Source organism: Engystomops pustulosus, chromosome 2 (genome assembly GCF_040894005.1).
Source record: "Engystomops pustulosus chromosome 2, aEngPut4.maternal, whole genome shotgun sequence".
In the NCBI taxonomy this organism is placed as follows: Eukaryota; Metazoa; Chordata; class Amphibia; order Anura; family Leptodactylidae; genus Engystomops; species Engystomops pustulosus.
The window spans coordinates 34811409-34827321 of NC_092412.1; the positions used below are offsets into that span (position 1 = coordinate 34811409).

At 42.8% G+C, this 15913-nt stretch overlaps 1 protein-coding gene and 1 long non-coding RNA gene across 3 annotated transcripts in view; one reads left to right on the top strand and one right to left on the bottom strand.

Moving 5' to 3' along the window:
- LOC140117462 (uncharacterized) overlaps nt 1-15913 on the top strand; it is a 216306-nt gene that overhangs the window by 146991 nt on the left and 53402 nt on the right. The window contains exon 1 of one of the 2 annotated variants that reach the window (XR_011853024.1): nt 13117-13223. The exons of the other annotated variant lie outside the window; for it this stretch is intronic. This is a non-coding gene — a long non-coding RNA (uncharacterized lncRNA). Of the gene's footprint in view, nt 1-13116; nt 13224-15913 lie in introns of those variants that run through there. 2 annotated transcript variants of the gene reach the window in all.
- Nucleotides 1-15913, bottom strand: part of GUCY1A2 (guanylate cyclase 1 soluble subunit alpha 2) — a 117237-nt gene that overhangs the window by 66983 nt on the left and 34341 nt on the right. The window contains exons 3-4 of the mRNA XM_072134224.1: nt 9613-9734; nt 1595-2319 (exon numbers count right to left, since the gene is read on the bottom strand). Coding sequence (XP_071990325.1) covers nt 1595-2319; nt 9613-9734 — 847 coding nt within the window. The remainder of the gene's footprint in view (nt 1-1594; nt 2320-9612; nt 9735-15913) is intronic.

Genomic DNA, 15913 nt, shown 5'->3' on the forward strand with positions numbered 1-15913 from the left:
GTTACTTCTGTTGTTTGTGCAGAAATCGGAAATCATCCATGGACAAAGCCTGACTCAGCTTTGCTACCTCTACATGTTTACTTCATACAAATTTGATATGTAGAATGAGTCATATTTTACCTCATTTTAGTCATTACTCCTTGTGAGCTCAATTTTACAGTCACTAAAGTGTAATCTCAACGTCAGCTGGCTGCCTCTAAGCAACTACTAAATGACAAAAAAAATCTGAAATTTAGAGAGAATATGAATTAAACATTTTATCTGATGAATGCAGACGCCCATAGACCAGAGCGGAGAACAATGAGTAGATGAGATCCACATGTGGTACTCCATAGCTTCCACATCATCTACAGTAATCTCTTACTAAATCTTCTATAATATTTCTGATGGTTAAGTGCTTTAAAGCTTTAAAATTCACACTGGGAATTGGGATTATTTAGAATAAAGAATGACGTCTTCTTACCAATTATATAATAAGTATACACACTATGGGATCAGAAGGCAAACTGGGCCCAACTAATGTGAACTAGTGCCGATTTATAGTCCCTAGTAGCCCATACGATCTATAGAGTAGCCGTGTAAATTGCACTAAAGAAAATCAACATATTTTGCCCAAATTTATAAAATACAATTTTGTGGATGCAAAAAAAAACCCAATAAGATAGTTTGTAAATTCACAAAGAGCAGACATGTAAAAAATATTAACTGAATACATCATAATCATTAAAAAAATTAATCTGTCCGCAGGTTTGACAAAAGAAAGCTGCATCTGTGTTCTGCATTATACATAGAGATCTGTGTAATCATATTAGGGCACATTTACTAAGGGTCCGTCGGACGCATTTTTGTCGGGTGTCACGTTTTTTTTTGCGCTGAATTGCCCCGGATTTTTGGCGCACACGATCGGATTGTGGCGCATCGGCGCCGGCTTGTATGTGACACAAATCGGGGGTGTGGCCGTCGGACAACCCGACTGATTCGGACAAACCGCAGAATTTAAAAAACAAATTGTGTCGCAAGATCAGCACTTACATGCACCAGGAAGAAGAAGGTGAACTCCGGCGGACCTCAGTGGTGGAAGTGACACATGCAGGAAATTGGACGCAAGATCGGGTAAGTAAATGTGCCCCATTGTGTGTGATGTTAGTAGCAGCAGGACTGTGGAAAATGCATTTATATTCCAGAATTGTAGTTGGAGTTTGGGTACTTCTTCTCACACTGCTTTGCACATAGTTCTGTGCATTGAATGTCTCCATAGATGCTCTCCACTGTTCTGACTGATTGCAGTTGTGTTCAACCTCTATCCAGCTACAGCTTTTACTCAGAGCAGAGGGGAGGGGTATGGAGCAGCTCAATGCAGAGAACTAAGACCATAGCAGGGTGAGGACACACCCAATACACTTAGAGAAACTACAATCATGCAATGTTTCACACATCTCTCTACAGATAATGCCCAAGGCTATTGGCAGTTGCGTTTGCTCAAAACTATTCCCTCTCAACAGGAACAACTGAACAAAGTCAGATCAGGCATCTCCATGTCGAACAATATGAATCATGGCATTTATAAAACACATAAACATCACAAGCAATGTACCTTATCCTTGTTTTCAAGTCCAGATGTATCTAGAATGTTCCGTATTACAAAGGGCGTGGACAGTCTCAACAAGACTTGTTCAAAAGTACAGATGATATTTGGGGATACAATTTCAAAACTATCATGAAACTTCATGGTTTTATGAACTTCACATTTAATAAGTTTCCTCAGTCCTTCTCCGAGCTGAAGGATGACCATGTTGGGGTCAAACATCAGGTGAAAGGGAAAAGCTCCACAGAATGTGTTGATACTTATCCTCAAGTCTGTAGGAACTTGCGACGCTTTAGCTGGAGGAGATTTTATGAGGTTTGCATTATCGTATTCCTTAATTTTAAAGATAAGAGTGTTACAGTTACCCGGACTTATAATTTCAGGGAACAACTTCTCATTGACGTCATTGACTTGTTCCACCTCAACTTTGTGTTGATAGATCCTCATTCCTGCTGCCTTTATCATACCAAGCATGGAAAACCCTACAATGTGATGGAGATGGAAGCAACTGAGAAGGAGGGTCCCATCAGCAAGCTCTTTGCATAGGAAAGAGGGGGATTCAACAGTCACTTGTCTTCCGATTGAAGTCCTAATGCGCTCCAACAGAGCATCAAAACCATTGAAGAAGTCAAGTAGTGTTCCACCAACAGCTCTAAGGACTCTTTCATTCTCTTCAAAACAAAGACTGAAGAACTCCTCTCCGAATCTTTCTTGTAACTCTTCAAACTTTAAACCTGAAATAAAAGATTTATAAACAATGAACTTATGGTATAATGGTAGGGAAACAAAAGAACTTATACTCCCTTTATTAAATATAACCACATTATAACTGCAGTCAACCACTAGCCTTGAAGGCCTTGTGTCATAAACCGACTTCTGAGACCAGAAGGCCTATATGTCCTTATACTCATAGCTGCAACTTGAAGAAATCCAGTTTGAAGGGTGCCATGGGTCTGCTGATATGGGTCCACACGAGTCGTGAGTGAATCGTGGTTTCCATCCAAATTTAATTAGTAATGTGCCTTCTCCTGTGCCTGTAGACTACTCCCCTGCTTAATAATGTGTCTTCATCTGTGCTTATGGAAAAAAAGAAAAAAAGGGGGGGAAGAGAGCGGGGGGCACTCGATGTGTAGAAAACCTCAAAAGTATGGTATGGTGCGTGTACAGATTGTGCACTCACCTTTTGGCGTTGTGCTGACGGCACAACGCATATAATCACATATAAAGTGGAACAAGATGCTGCCTCTGGGGCGTAGTTTCGGTGGTGGTACTGATGAAGATAAATGCAGTGGGAGGTCTCAACTCCTGGAGACCCGATGAACTGCCTCTCTGATCTTAGAAAAGACCCAGCGCAATGTGTTCCAGAAGTGGTTTATTAATCCAATAATTCCATAAAAGTTATTTTGAATAAAATTGGTTAAAAACAAGACGCGTTTCGGACCCGGAACGGATCCTTCCTCAGTTGTGTTATCAGAGGGGCAGTTCATCGGGTCTCCAGGAATAGAGACCTCCCACTGCATTCATCTGTGCTTATGGACCACTCCCATGCTTAGTAATATGCCTTCTCCTGTGCCTGTAGACTACTCCCCTGCTTAGTAATATGCCTTCTCCTTTGCCTGTAGACCACTCCCATGCTTAGTAATATGCATTCTCCTGTGCCTGTAGACCACTCCCATGCTTAGTAATATGCATTCTCCTGTGCCTGTAGACCACTCCCATGCTTAGTAATATGCCTTCTCCTGTGCTTGTAGACTACTCCCCTGCTTAGTAATATGCCTTCTCCTGTGTCTGTAGACTACTCCCATGCTTAGTAATATGCCTTTTCCTGTGCTTGTAGACTACTCCCCTGCTTAGTAATATGCCTTCTCCTGTGCCTGTAGACTACTCCCATGCTTAGTAATATGCCTTCTCCTGTGCTTGTAGACTACTCCCATGCTTAGTAATATGCCTTCTCCTGTGCTTGTAGACTACTCCCCTGCTTAGTAATATGCCTTCTCCTGTGCTTGTAGACTACTCCCCTGCTTAGTAATATGCCTTCTCCGGTGCCTGTAGACTTCTATCATGCTTAGTGATGTGCCTTCTCCTGTGCCTGTAGACTACTCTCATGCTTAGTAATATGCCTTCTCCGGTGCCTGTAGACTACTCCCATGCTTAGTAATATGCCTTATACTGTGCTTGTAGACTACTCCCCTGCTAAGTAATATAAATATGTCTCCTGATCTTGTTGGCCCTTACCCTGCTCTATAATGCACCTGTTATCCTGATTTAGGTACAGAACATAATCAGAAATAATGTAAATGTGTTCAATTTACCAGAATCACCCCATTACATCTTCTAATCATGGCTGTTCTGCACCCTGTGTCTAATGCCTCACTAAAGCAGCTATTGAAATATCACAATTCTGCCTTTTGTTGCTTTTACATACATTTTGGGGGTTTTGTTTTTTTCTATAATGAATTCATACTTATGTTTTAAGTTTATCAAGCCTTTATCATTAGTGACATTGAAAATAATGGAAAGCCAAGGCTGTGATATTTAAACAAAAGAAAACTAGTAAATGTCACTACATCTTCATATTACCCTCAGAAGTTTAAGAAGCGACTATTACAACAATAGGAGGATTTGTGATAAAATAGAAAAAAGACAAAGAATTCCAACATCCAATTTTTTTAACTTATTTTTATAATTTTTTTTTTATAAAGTTAAGTTTACTCATGTATAAATTTTGTAGCTTTCAAAGTGTCTCTATGACACTAAATGACAATATGGGTACAGGCTTACCTAAGACTTACCTAAGTGGCTGAGCATATATATACGTGGGTGGTTACATAACATTATACAGCTAGGGCACATATGGAAGCTGTGGGGCTCTAAGCAAAGTTATGTTTGGGGCTTCTCCCAAAGGTACAGCCTGCTAATATTGTTTAAAGCATGTCAGGAGAAGGTGGGTCAGCATCCCACTGTTCTCGCCATAGTGAGGGCCACCCCTGAACTATGAGATGAGGTGACCCTAAGCAATTGCAGGGGTTGGGAATTAGCTCTTAATAACCAAAGGGAGTAACCTTTGAATTTTCATACAGCAGAGAACATTTAAGGTTACTGCCCCCTTGGCTTGTATAATCTTATAATAATAATAATATTTTTCTTGTAAAAATAACAATCAAAATGAAAGGGTCGCATCGACAATTAAACAATAGTAGTTGAGTTAGCATTTTGTACTTGGTGACAGGTTCAGCGACACTTGGAGCTCACAGAAGTGCAGAAATGTCCTATGAGCATCAATTATATCTCTGCAGAAAAAAATGTGACATTTCAATACTAAAAACTTTGTGTAGTCTTAGCTGAACAATAACAGAAGGTATGGAAGAGAAGAACCTGAAGTAGTGTCCTGCAGACTCAGACTCAGCAAGACAGCTAGCTATGAAGAGGAGTTACACAGACTCTACAACAGAAAGATAGAAGGGAGTATTTATCACGGTGTGGTGGCTTTTCCGCCCTCTCCACGGCAGGAAGGCTTGGAGGGGAGCGAAGGGGGCGCAGCTGGCGGGGAGTGGGCCAGTGCGGGGCTTTCCTATTCCTACTGCTGTGCACTCGTGAAAGGGGGGCACAACCAGAGGGAAGTGGGCCACCGGGGGGTGTTGCTGTCCCTACGCTTGCGCACTATGTGAAAATTTGCGGGCTGTGTTTATTTCTACACCAGGTAGGGCCTGGGGTACAAATAAATGCTGCCCAGGCCTTTGTCAGATGCATTTGGTTGCGCTGGTTGCTCGACTGAGTTATCATAATCAGACGCTCATGTATGATAAATAACCTCCAAAGTGTTTGTAATGAAGACTATTTTCAAAGTGTCTGCAAATGTTGCTAGCAAATAAATAAATATATGCAATAATATCCAAATAACCTTTATTCCACTGACTGTTCTTAATGTACTATAGTACCAAGGGTTTAAATGCTCAGACCTTTGACTAAAACAACAAAATCAGATAGAGCAAAATCCATTTCGTCTCATTTTGTTTAATTTCTATCCAATAGTTTAAATATTTAATTCCGGAGGGGAAGGAATCAAAGTCTTCCTACTGCCTCCCACAATATGCATATTCAAAAGGCCAGAGATGGAATCTGTGCGTCTCTCCGGATCCGATCCCTTTGAAGTGCCTTAAACTGCATGTTTAGAAGGGCTTCCAGACATTTGAGCAGGGAACCTGTTGGAAACAGATTAACACCTGCTGGCAAATTGGACAAAAAGCAATTCAATCAAGGGATGTTTCAGATCTTGTCCACAATCCTCCCTGCCCCATTAAATCAATACTTGACTCTAAGTACAATATATAGCGGGGGCTAAAAATTACAAGTTTTATATTCTGTACGGCTGAGCCTAATGTTTTCTCTCTCGCTTCGAAATGTAATTCTCCCGTGAATTGATGCTGAAGGTCACGGAGAGCGAGAGTCCACGTTTTACGCTCTCTGCTTCCATCTCGTCTGATTCGCACATAAAGACAACAGAGATTAAAACACAAGTAATTTGTGCCGTGTTTTAATTTTATACGCTATGAACAGGATGCATCATTTAGCACAAGCACCATTTTTCTTGAACAGAAACTGTGAGCATCACCTTCTACAAGGTGAGATTTTACGTGTTTAGTCGGCTTCTGTTCTGCAAATGGGAAACATACATTGTAGTCTCATTGCTCCTCCTCTAATTCTGTTAATCAGAAATTAATTTGTATAAGACAGGGATGGACTTTCAGGTCCACAAATAAGATTTTGACCAAGAGGCAGGTATAGTGCAGCCGCAACACAATATTGGCGCAAAAAAGGAGGAGGTTTATGTGTGGAGTTTTGTTTGCCTTTTACTCTACAACATGAGTCATGAAGGGTTCTTTATGGAGGACGCATAAGCCCTTTACTGATGAAAATAGAGGAGCTTTTAATGGACAACTAATTCAAAGTCTTTATATCTGACTGAAGCTCATCCTTCCTGCATGTTATTGAGTTACAATATAAAACAAGGCTCTACTGCTTAGCTCATTTCATGGGTTTCTTTCATGCTGTAACCTTTTTTATCTCACTTGTGCCCATATTGTGTTGCTTGCCTTTTTATTTTCAGAGTTATGGCATTTTCTGTTCTGAATCTACTTGTCAGAAATCCTCCTCAGTAGCAGTGAAGTGGGTGGAGACTAAACCCTTCCTATATCTGACCTGAAGCAGAATCAATTTAGTCTGCCCACAGTTCCCATAATGTCTTGTGTGTTCTCTCATTAAGTAATTTAGCAGTAAATCCAGTAAAATTTCCTACAAGTAAATCTACTGAGCACTGCATATGGTGGACATTTAGAAAATGGGTGTCAAACACAAGGGCCTTAGGTTATCCAGCTTGGCCCACTGCCCTTATACTACTCTAGTCAGGAGCAAAGCATAGGGGCTGCAGAGCCGGAGCATACAGCCAGTGCACACATGAGTAAAGAACAAGACTGCAATAGCTTTGGGGGAGTGGGGAAAGGTGAGTAAATGTGGAGGCACTCTGGCTGCTGTGGAAGGCACTCTGTGGGGGTATCCTGGCTGTTGGTGTGGTGGCACTCTGACTATTGGTTACTGTCTGTCTGACTAATGGATACTGTAGGGGCACATAATGGCCATGCCGGTGTCTCAGGTTATTTAACAACATGTACAGTTTTGCCCTCAAATGGCAGATTATAGTGGTAATGTTGTATACTTTTTCAATAAAATGCCATTCAGCCCCTTTAAGGCAACCATACGGATGATATGGCCCCCTGTGAAAATGTGTTTGACACTCATGATATGGAATGTATATAGTGATGATTCTGGCAGCTTTCATCACATGGTGGAGCAAGCAGAGTATAATAATTAGTTGAAACCAGCAGTGAAACAGTTACATGTAGTGTATAGTCTTTTCTGTGTGAGCACCGAGGGTTAGCAGCTCCCTGCTGTGTAGAAAGTGCCCATAGAGGAGAAGGTGAAGGAGGTGTGCTGTGTATATTACAGCATGAGGTGTAGAGAGAGACAAAGAAAGCTCTGCAGAATCACAGAAAGGGATGGAGGAACTGATGGGGTATCTCACTGATCTGTGTAGTAGACTCCCGCATTCACATATTTTCACACCATCAGCTCTACTGATAGCTACACTCAGAGAGAATCACATGACCTCTCTCCCTCCAGAGTGAGCAGGAAGCAGCAGCCCATCCCCACCAGTATTTAGAACTGTACAATTTACTGTAAAAACAGGATTGTCTCACAGGGATAATCACCACAGTTTGAGGAGACAGCTACTTCAGGGACAGGCTATACTGAGGAGGATAGAAAAAAAAATTCTGGGCATAGGTTATAAAGATAATAGGCAAAGTTGTCCTACTTGACAAGTGATATTGATTGTGAAAACAGTTTTGGCATATTGCACCTGAAGAAGCCAAGGTCTGTCCACCAAGCTTCTTTGTCCATGTACTGAACATCGAGCATATGTACAATGAAGCGAGCCACAACAACCTTGGTTTTAAGCAGATTATATATGCATGTTCTAGGGAACCACAGAGCATTCCAGTCAGTAGGGTCCTGACACTTTTCCACATTCTCAGGAGACAGGCAATGGTAAGGAAAGTTGGGTTGAGACCTTAAACCACAGTGCCATAAACAGATGCGGGTGGTTTAGTGGTGCCCAACAAACTGTTAGGTTCTCTCAAAAGATTTACCTATTAATGAAGTTATCTGAGAATGTTTTCATACTGTTAGTGCAATACCTCAAACACAGAGTAAAGGGAACCTGTCACCAGGGTCCTCATTTTCACAAAAAACAGGTTGCAGAAGCCCATTTCACCTGCATTGCAAATATGTCTTTCTGCCTTCTCTAAGCATTTGCATTTACAATACAATTGTGTATTTTAACTTACCTGGGTAACGAACAGAATCCTCTGCTTAGTCCAAGGGGTTGGGTTTGGTCTGGATGCATTTCAAAAAACAACACGTGACTTGTCTGTGCTGCTTACTCCTCAGTTCTCAGCCCCCACCTTTGTGCTCCTTCACCGGAACAGAGGTTACAGTGTGGTGAGCAGACATCTGTGGGGGGAGGAGCTTGTGCAGGAGCACAAAGGTGGGGGCTGAGAACTGAGCAGCATAGACAGGTCACGTGTTGTTTCTTGAAATGCTTCCAGACCAAAGCCAACCCCTGGGACTACACAGAGGATTCTGTCAGGTTGCAAGGTAAGTTATAACACACAATTATACTTTAAGGCATATTTGCATTGCAGGCTTCTGCAACCTGTATTTAGTGAAAATGAGATCCGTGGTGACAGGTTCCCTTTAATTCCCAAAATCCACAGTTTCATTTATTTTGGCTATCAATCATGTTATTTGTTTGGTGTTTAAAGGTTTACAAATCTGTGGGTAATTAAAAAAACTTGTAAGTGTATTCAGTGCTAAGTGACTTTTCTCCCCTCTGGGTGAGCTGGTGCCGGTGCTTAGTTTCGTTAGTGTTATAAACCGCGGTATCGCGGTTTTAACACTTTTTAAACTTTATAGCAGAAACTGCTTCGGCACTGCGTGCGCACGACCGTGTGCGCGCCTACATAGGAAATGCCGCAGGCGTTGCGCGCGCATGGTCGCGTGCAGCGCCGAAGCGGCTTCTGCTATAAAGTTTAAAAAGTGTTAAAACCGCGATGCCGCGGTTTATAACACTAGCTAAACTAAGCACCGGCACCAGCTCACCCTGAGCTGGTGCTTGGTGTTTACAGCTTACACCGACGATCTGAAATGGTAGGTTTCCTTTAATGAATTTGATGGGCAGCAAAGCTCCAAAAATAGACATAAAATTGACCCAAGGAGCCGCCTAATAATAAATAGACCCCTTTATGTCTAAGTATTATGTAAATTGAGCAAATACAAACAGTCCTGAACTTTCTTTTACCCCTGGAATAAACACGTTACATTCTAGCGGAGATTTTATTCTGAAGATTGTGAGTAATGAGATCTTCTATACAGTAAACACATAATGCCTTGTTGAGCGGCTCACTACATACCAAGGACATTAGCGGTACACTGCAGAAATCCTGAGACATCCTCCGCATCCTCATCTCCAGAGAGACCGGCGTACGTGCATTTCACCGAAGCGTTGTGTAAATTCTTCTCCGCATCCCGACAGCTTGAAAAGAAATGATGAAACGTCAGAGAGACAACCTGAGAGTTTCCCGCTGCATAACCCCCTGGTCGCCGTTCCCTCATTAAATTGTTAGCAAATCCCTCATTAACACATCGCATCCAGGCAAATCATTTCACACTCGGTGCTGCCGTGTATCACCAGGAGGATTATCAGCTTGCATCACTACTGCTAATTTAGTGGGTCATTAAGAGGCTGCATACTTAAAAGTGCAGAAACAATGTGCGAGTAACAGCTTTACCCCAGGAAACAGAAACTGATTCACTTCATAGATTCTCTGATATGATCTAACTATTCTGAGTCCTTGGTAAAAATCAGTTTTTACAGGGGTTTTCCAGGCTAAAAAAAATATTGATAGCATACAGATTGGTGGGGGTCCAACACCCGGCACTCCCCACATGTCAGCTAACAAACAGAGAATGAAACAGGAAGCAGACAGCGCCATTCTCTGTGTAGTGGTTAGATAAGGTAACTGCAGAAAAGCTCCTAATCATATGTATGGTTTTACGCTTGTACCAAGTTTGATTGATAATCAATATCCACATGATTGGGGATAAAAATCTGATCAGTGGGGTTCTGGCCACTGGGACTTGTCATCAGGGCGGGTGCCGACACTGGGCATGCATGGGCAAGTGGCGGGGCCCTGGGCTGCTGAGGGGGGCCCACATAAGGCTGTACATAAGAAATCCATGGGGGTGAGGGGGACTGTATCTAATGTATCCATAGGGTGTGAGGGAGGTTTATATAAATTTACCAGGAGAGGGCTGTTTGGTCTGATAAACTAGGTAATATTTTAGGAAAGGAGACTGTTTTAGTTTTTGAATGCTGTCACGTGAGTTCACTGCAAAGGTACACACTGAGGCTCTGTCGCCCAGAGGCCTACTGAAATCAGAGGCCGACCCTGCTCATCATGATCCTCGGTGACTCTCGGTAATTACAAGAATGGTCCTATTCCAACTAATTTATGGAATATTTTGTCCTGCTGGCCATTCAATACTATGGGAACATCAGGAATTGCTGAACACAGCAGGAAAGTATATTGGGAATTGGCAGTGAATGGGAGTGTTGGAGATTCCATGAGCGCTTGTATGGAATGACGCAGCAGGGTGGATGATGGATATGCTTCTCTATAAATTAAAATTGGGCCCCAGTTCTTGTGATCAGTGGGGGTCCCAGCAGTGAGATCCCCACCGATTAGGTTGCTTATTCTCTATCCATAGGATAGGACAATCAATCTTGGTACAACCCCTTTGCCATACTATGGATTCTTAATCCCATCCAATCTGCGACTAATCTAAATCAATGTGGGTTAGCCAGCTGCAATTTTGCTGCAGCTAACCCACAGAGATTATATCCTGCATTTCCCTGAAATAAAAGTGAATTAAAGGAACACTCCAATCATAGTTAATTTATTAAATAATACCCGGTGCAAGGCCTGGAGGGAGGAGCAGGAGTCAGGCCCTGCACAAGATATAATTCAACGAATCAGCTTCGACTAGAGCGTTCCTTTAAATTCCTACTTTGGATCTCTAAGTTTAACAGTCTATGGTCTTTGTTAGGCCTCCTTTTGTATATTATAACCGTCAAAATATACAATGTTCTTTACTTTTATCTCTGTGTGTCTGTGATTTTCCACTGGTGGAGTTTGGCTGGATTTCCATGTGTTACATTTATTGTTTCCATATTTCCTGTTCTTTAGGCTGCTGTGTAAATAAGGATCATTGCACCGTGTTTGCTTTACCGTAGTTTATGGTCACATAATAAACCCTGTCTGGGTCAAAAAATCCCATTGATGTTAGTGACAACGTCTGTAATCTTAATTTAATAACAGAGGGACATTGTGTTCAGTTGACAGTACTGACAGATTCAGCCAAAATATTGGCTGTTAATTGTGTGTATCATTCTTATTACTTAGGTTATCATTGCCCTGTGTTTTGTTGCTACCTCATGTAGTGTCACAGTAGTAGGGGGGCAAATTTACTGCTTGGGTCACCATTCAATCACTCAGAATTGTCTTACAATCCAAACCCTACATGGAAACCTCTAGTCCGTGTCAATCACTATACTGCTACTCATCATTAATCTCCCTCATCCACAAAGCTCCATATAGTCCTGCACCTACCTCTTTTTTCCTCAGGATTCCATCCCAACAAGAGACAAATCTACAACTATGCTAGTTGAGGTTGTGGCCTCAGGGTGGCAAGGTGCAATAAATCAGAGGGGCTGGCATGAGAAAAATCTTGTTAATTAAGGTCTTCTGTACTTTGTAGCTTCTGTAACTGCTGACCTTCCTACCTATCCTTTCTACCCCATCACTAGTGTCACCTCACACCTGCACAGGACCTGCTAAGTTGTGAAAGAGTACACATCCACACATTATGTGGAATCTAAGATTATTTTCTTCCACAGATCTCTAGGACTTCTCCCAAGCTGCACCCATTCTCCTGAATACCCTACCCAGACGACAACCCCAACTCCCACATGTTCAAATGTGCTGTAAAAACCAATGTCTTCAGGCAGGCATATGTTGACATTCCCGAACTGCATGTAACTTACACTGTCCTTTCACTTACCAACCCTTAAAGGAAATCTAACACAAGGATGAATGATTGTAAACCAAGCACACTGACATACTGGTGTGTGCCCCCTCTGAAAGCTTTTCTTTTAGCTTTTTATGCCCTGGTTTAAAAAAAAAAAAATAGCTTTAAATTTATGTAAATGAGCCTGATGGGCTCCAGGCTCCATTGGTGTTAATGCAGACTGGAGCACCTCAGCTTCATTTGCATAAATTGTAAACCTTTTTTCTTAAAAACAAAGACATAAGAAGCTTAAAGAGAACCCGTCATGCAAAATAACCCCCCTAAACTAAATATATTTTCATAAACTGCCATTAGAGAGCATTGCCTCTATCCCTTCATTGTCCCTCTACATGCCTGTAAACCTAAGCAATGAGGTCCTAAAGCTGTATGCAAATGACCTGTGAAATGTCCAATGAAGCATTAGCATATTCAAGCTGTCCACTCTATTCATGAGTGGGAGGCACAGCCACACCCCCAGTGCTTGACTGACAGCCTGTATAATGATGTGAGGCTGTATAATGATGTGCTTCCTGGTGCTGGCGCCCCCTGCAGCCTGTGTGTGCATGTGTGTGTGTGTATAGGAGAGATACAACAGCTCCAGGCAGCCATGTTACAGCAGAACATGTCAGATCCATGTGTAGCTGATGTCTGTGTCTCTCACCTGTATATTAGGAGGATACAGCACACACTAGTAATGCCTTACTAGTGTGTAATATACATTACACACAGACATGAGCAGGGGGAGGAGAGGGGAGGGGTAACAGGGGTGACATCACTGCCTCTGACCATGTGACCAGCCTCATTTACATGATAAAGAATAGATGATTTTACAATGAATAATGTATGAAATAACTAGATAAAGCCTGGGATGGATCCTTGTGAGCTGCTCCAACAGGTAGTAGTGACAGGACAAGTGACACAGACCTGCTGACAGGTGTCCTTTAAAGAAGAGCAGATCCTACTAGAGGGGAAACAGACCAGTATGTCAGTGTTCTTGGTTTACAATCCTTCATCCTGGTGATAGATTTCCTTTAAGACATAACTTTGGGTGATATTGTTGATGGAAATGAACACATGCTTTGATGTAGACAGCGTGGCCATAGTTTGTGAAACTGTACTATGTTATCCATTTATAGCCATAGATAGATAAATATAAACCAATTATGAAACAATGGACAATTTTTGCATTACAAATGACCAAGGTTGTCAAAGCCACACTGCAAAAACATACTGGTAGGTTGATTAGATTGTGAGCTCCCATGGGGACAGGGACTGATTTGGCAAGCTCTGTGCAACGGTATGTTGGTATAAATAAAGGAATTATTATTATTATTATTATAGTCCATATTATAGTCCATCTTAGTGGGCTCCCCAGCACTTCCCAGTGTTAGAGAGAGCACTTATATAATGAAAAGTAATTTGGGTAAGTGAAAGGATAATTTGAATCTTGAGAGCTGGAGAGGTCAGACAAATGTTGTACATCAATCCTTTCCAGTCAAAACGAATGAATGTGAAAATTAATGTTTTTACCCTTCTGTGATCTTTTATTTTCTCATTTATCTCTCTAAATGGATCTTTGCTTGCTTGAGGTTTGTCAGCTTATCTCCGATGGGTTTGAAGTCTCCTTGCTGCTTTCCGCATAAAAAGATTACAACTCGATGCAGTAAGTAGACTGCACAGACTTAACTTAATTTGGTAGGTCATTGAGTGCACAAATCAATACCATTTTCCCATTCATGACTCTTTAATGAAATTTACCATAAAATATGATATAGGCTTTTTAACCCCCTCATGGTTGGCACAGTGAGAAGTAGGGTGTATGTTGCAGTAATGTATTGTATATAGTGTGACTACTAAATCCCTATCAATAAGTCGCAGCTTGATGCTATTTTGGTGAGGTCAATTTTGAATAGAAGTAAGAGCAGAGAAGTAATATTTACACATAGTGCATTCAGTCAATGGCGGACTTCCTTGTTCCTGAATATTTCTGCTACCAGGGTTCTGTCAGTGTCCTGCTGCCTATCCCATATATCTGACTATTTCTGGTATGGGGGTCCTGTTAGTATCCTGCTGCTTAGACCTTCTGTCTGACTGTTTTTTATTATGGGTCCTGTCAGTATCCTGATGTTCTGCCCTTATATCTGACTGTCTCCGTTATAGGGTCCTGTCAGTATCCTGCTGAATGTTTTTTTTTTATTATGGGTCCTGTCAGTATCCTGATGTTCTGGCATTACATCTGACTGTCTGTGTTATAGTGGTCCTGTCAGCATCCTGCTGCCTTGTTCTGGTCTCTGACTGTCTCTGTTATGGGGTCCTGTCAGTATCCTGAACCTGGTCCTGGTTTCTGACTGTTTCTGGTATGGGGTCCTGCCAGTATCCTGCTGTCTTGGACTTCCGTCTGACTTTGTCTGGTATGTGGTCCTGTGAGTATCCTGTGCCTGGTCCAGATCTCTGAATGTTTCTGTTATGGGGGTCCTGTCAGTATCCTGTGCCTGGTCCTGGTCTCTGACTGTTTCTGGTATGGGGGTCCTGTCAGTATCCTGTGCCTGGTCCTGGTCTCTGACTGTTTCTGGTATGAGGGACCTGTCAGTATCCTGTGCCTGGTCCTGGTCTCTGACTGTCTCTGGTATGAGGGTCCTGTCAGTATCCTGTGCCTGGTCCCGGTCTCTGACTGTCTCTGGTATGAGGGTCCTGTCAGTATCCTGTACCTGGTCCTGGTCTCTGACTGTTTCTGGTATGAGGGTCCCGTTAGTATCCTGTGCCTGGTCCCGGTCTCTGACTGTCTCTGGTATGAGGGTCCTGTCAGTATCCTGTGCCTGGTCCTGGTCTCTGACTGTTTCTGGTATGTGGTCCTGTCAGTATCCTGTGCCTGGTCCTGGTCTCTGACTGTTTCTGGTATGAGGGTCCTGTCAGTATCCTGTGCCTGGTCCTGGTCTCTGACTGTTTCTGCTATGAGGGTCCTGTCAGTATCCTGTGCCTGGTCCTGGTCTCTGACTGTTTCTGGTTGGGGGTCCTGTCAGTATCCTGTGCCTGGTCCCGGTCTCTGATTGTTTCTGGTAGGAGGGTCCTGTCAGTATCCTGTGCCTGGTCCTGGTCTCTGACTGTTTCTGGTTGGGGGTCCTGTCAGTATCCTGTGCCTGGTCCCGGTCTCTGACTGTTTCTGGTATGAGGGTCCTGTCAGTATCCTGTGCCTGGTCCTGATCTCTGACTGTTTCTGGTATGTGGTCCTGTCAGTATCCTGTGCCTGGTCCTGGTCTCTGACTGTTTCTGGTATGAGGGTCCTGTCAGTATCTTGTGCCTGGTCCTGGTCTCTGACTGTTTCTGGTATGGGGGTCCTGTCAGTATCCTGTGCCTGGTCCTGGTCTGACTGTTTCTGGTATGGGGTCCTGTCAGTATCCTGTGCCTGGTCCTGGTCTCTGACTGTTTCTGGTATGAGGGTCCTGTCAGTATCCTGTGCCTGGTCCTGGTCTCTGCCTGTTTCTGGTATGGGGGTCGTGTCAGTATCCTGTAGCTGGCCCAGGTTTCTGACTGTTTCTTGTACGGGGTCCTGTCAGTATCCTGCTATCTTGGACTTCCGTCTGACTG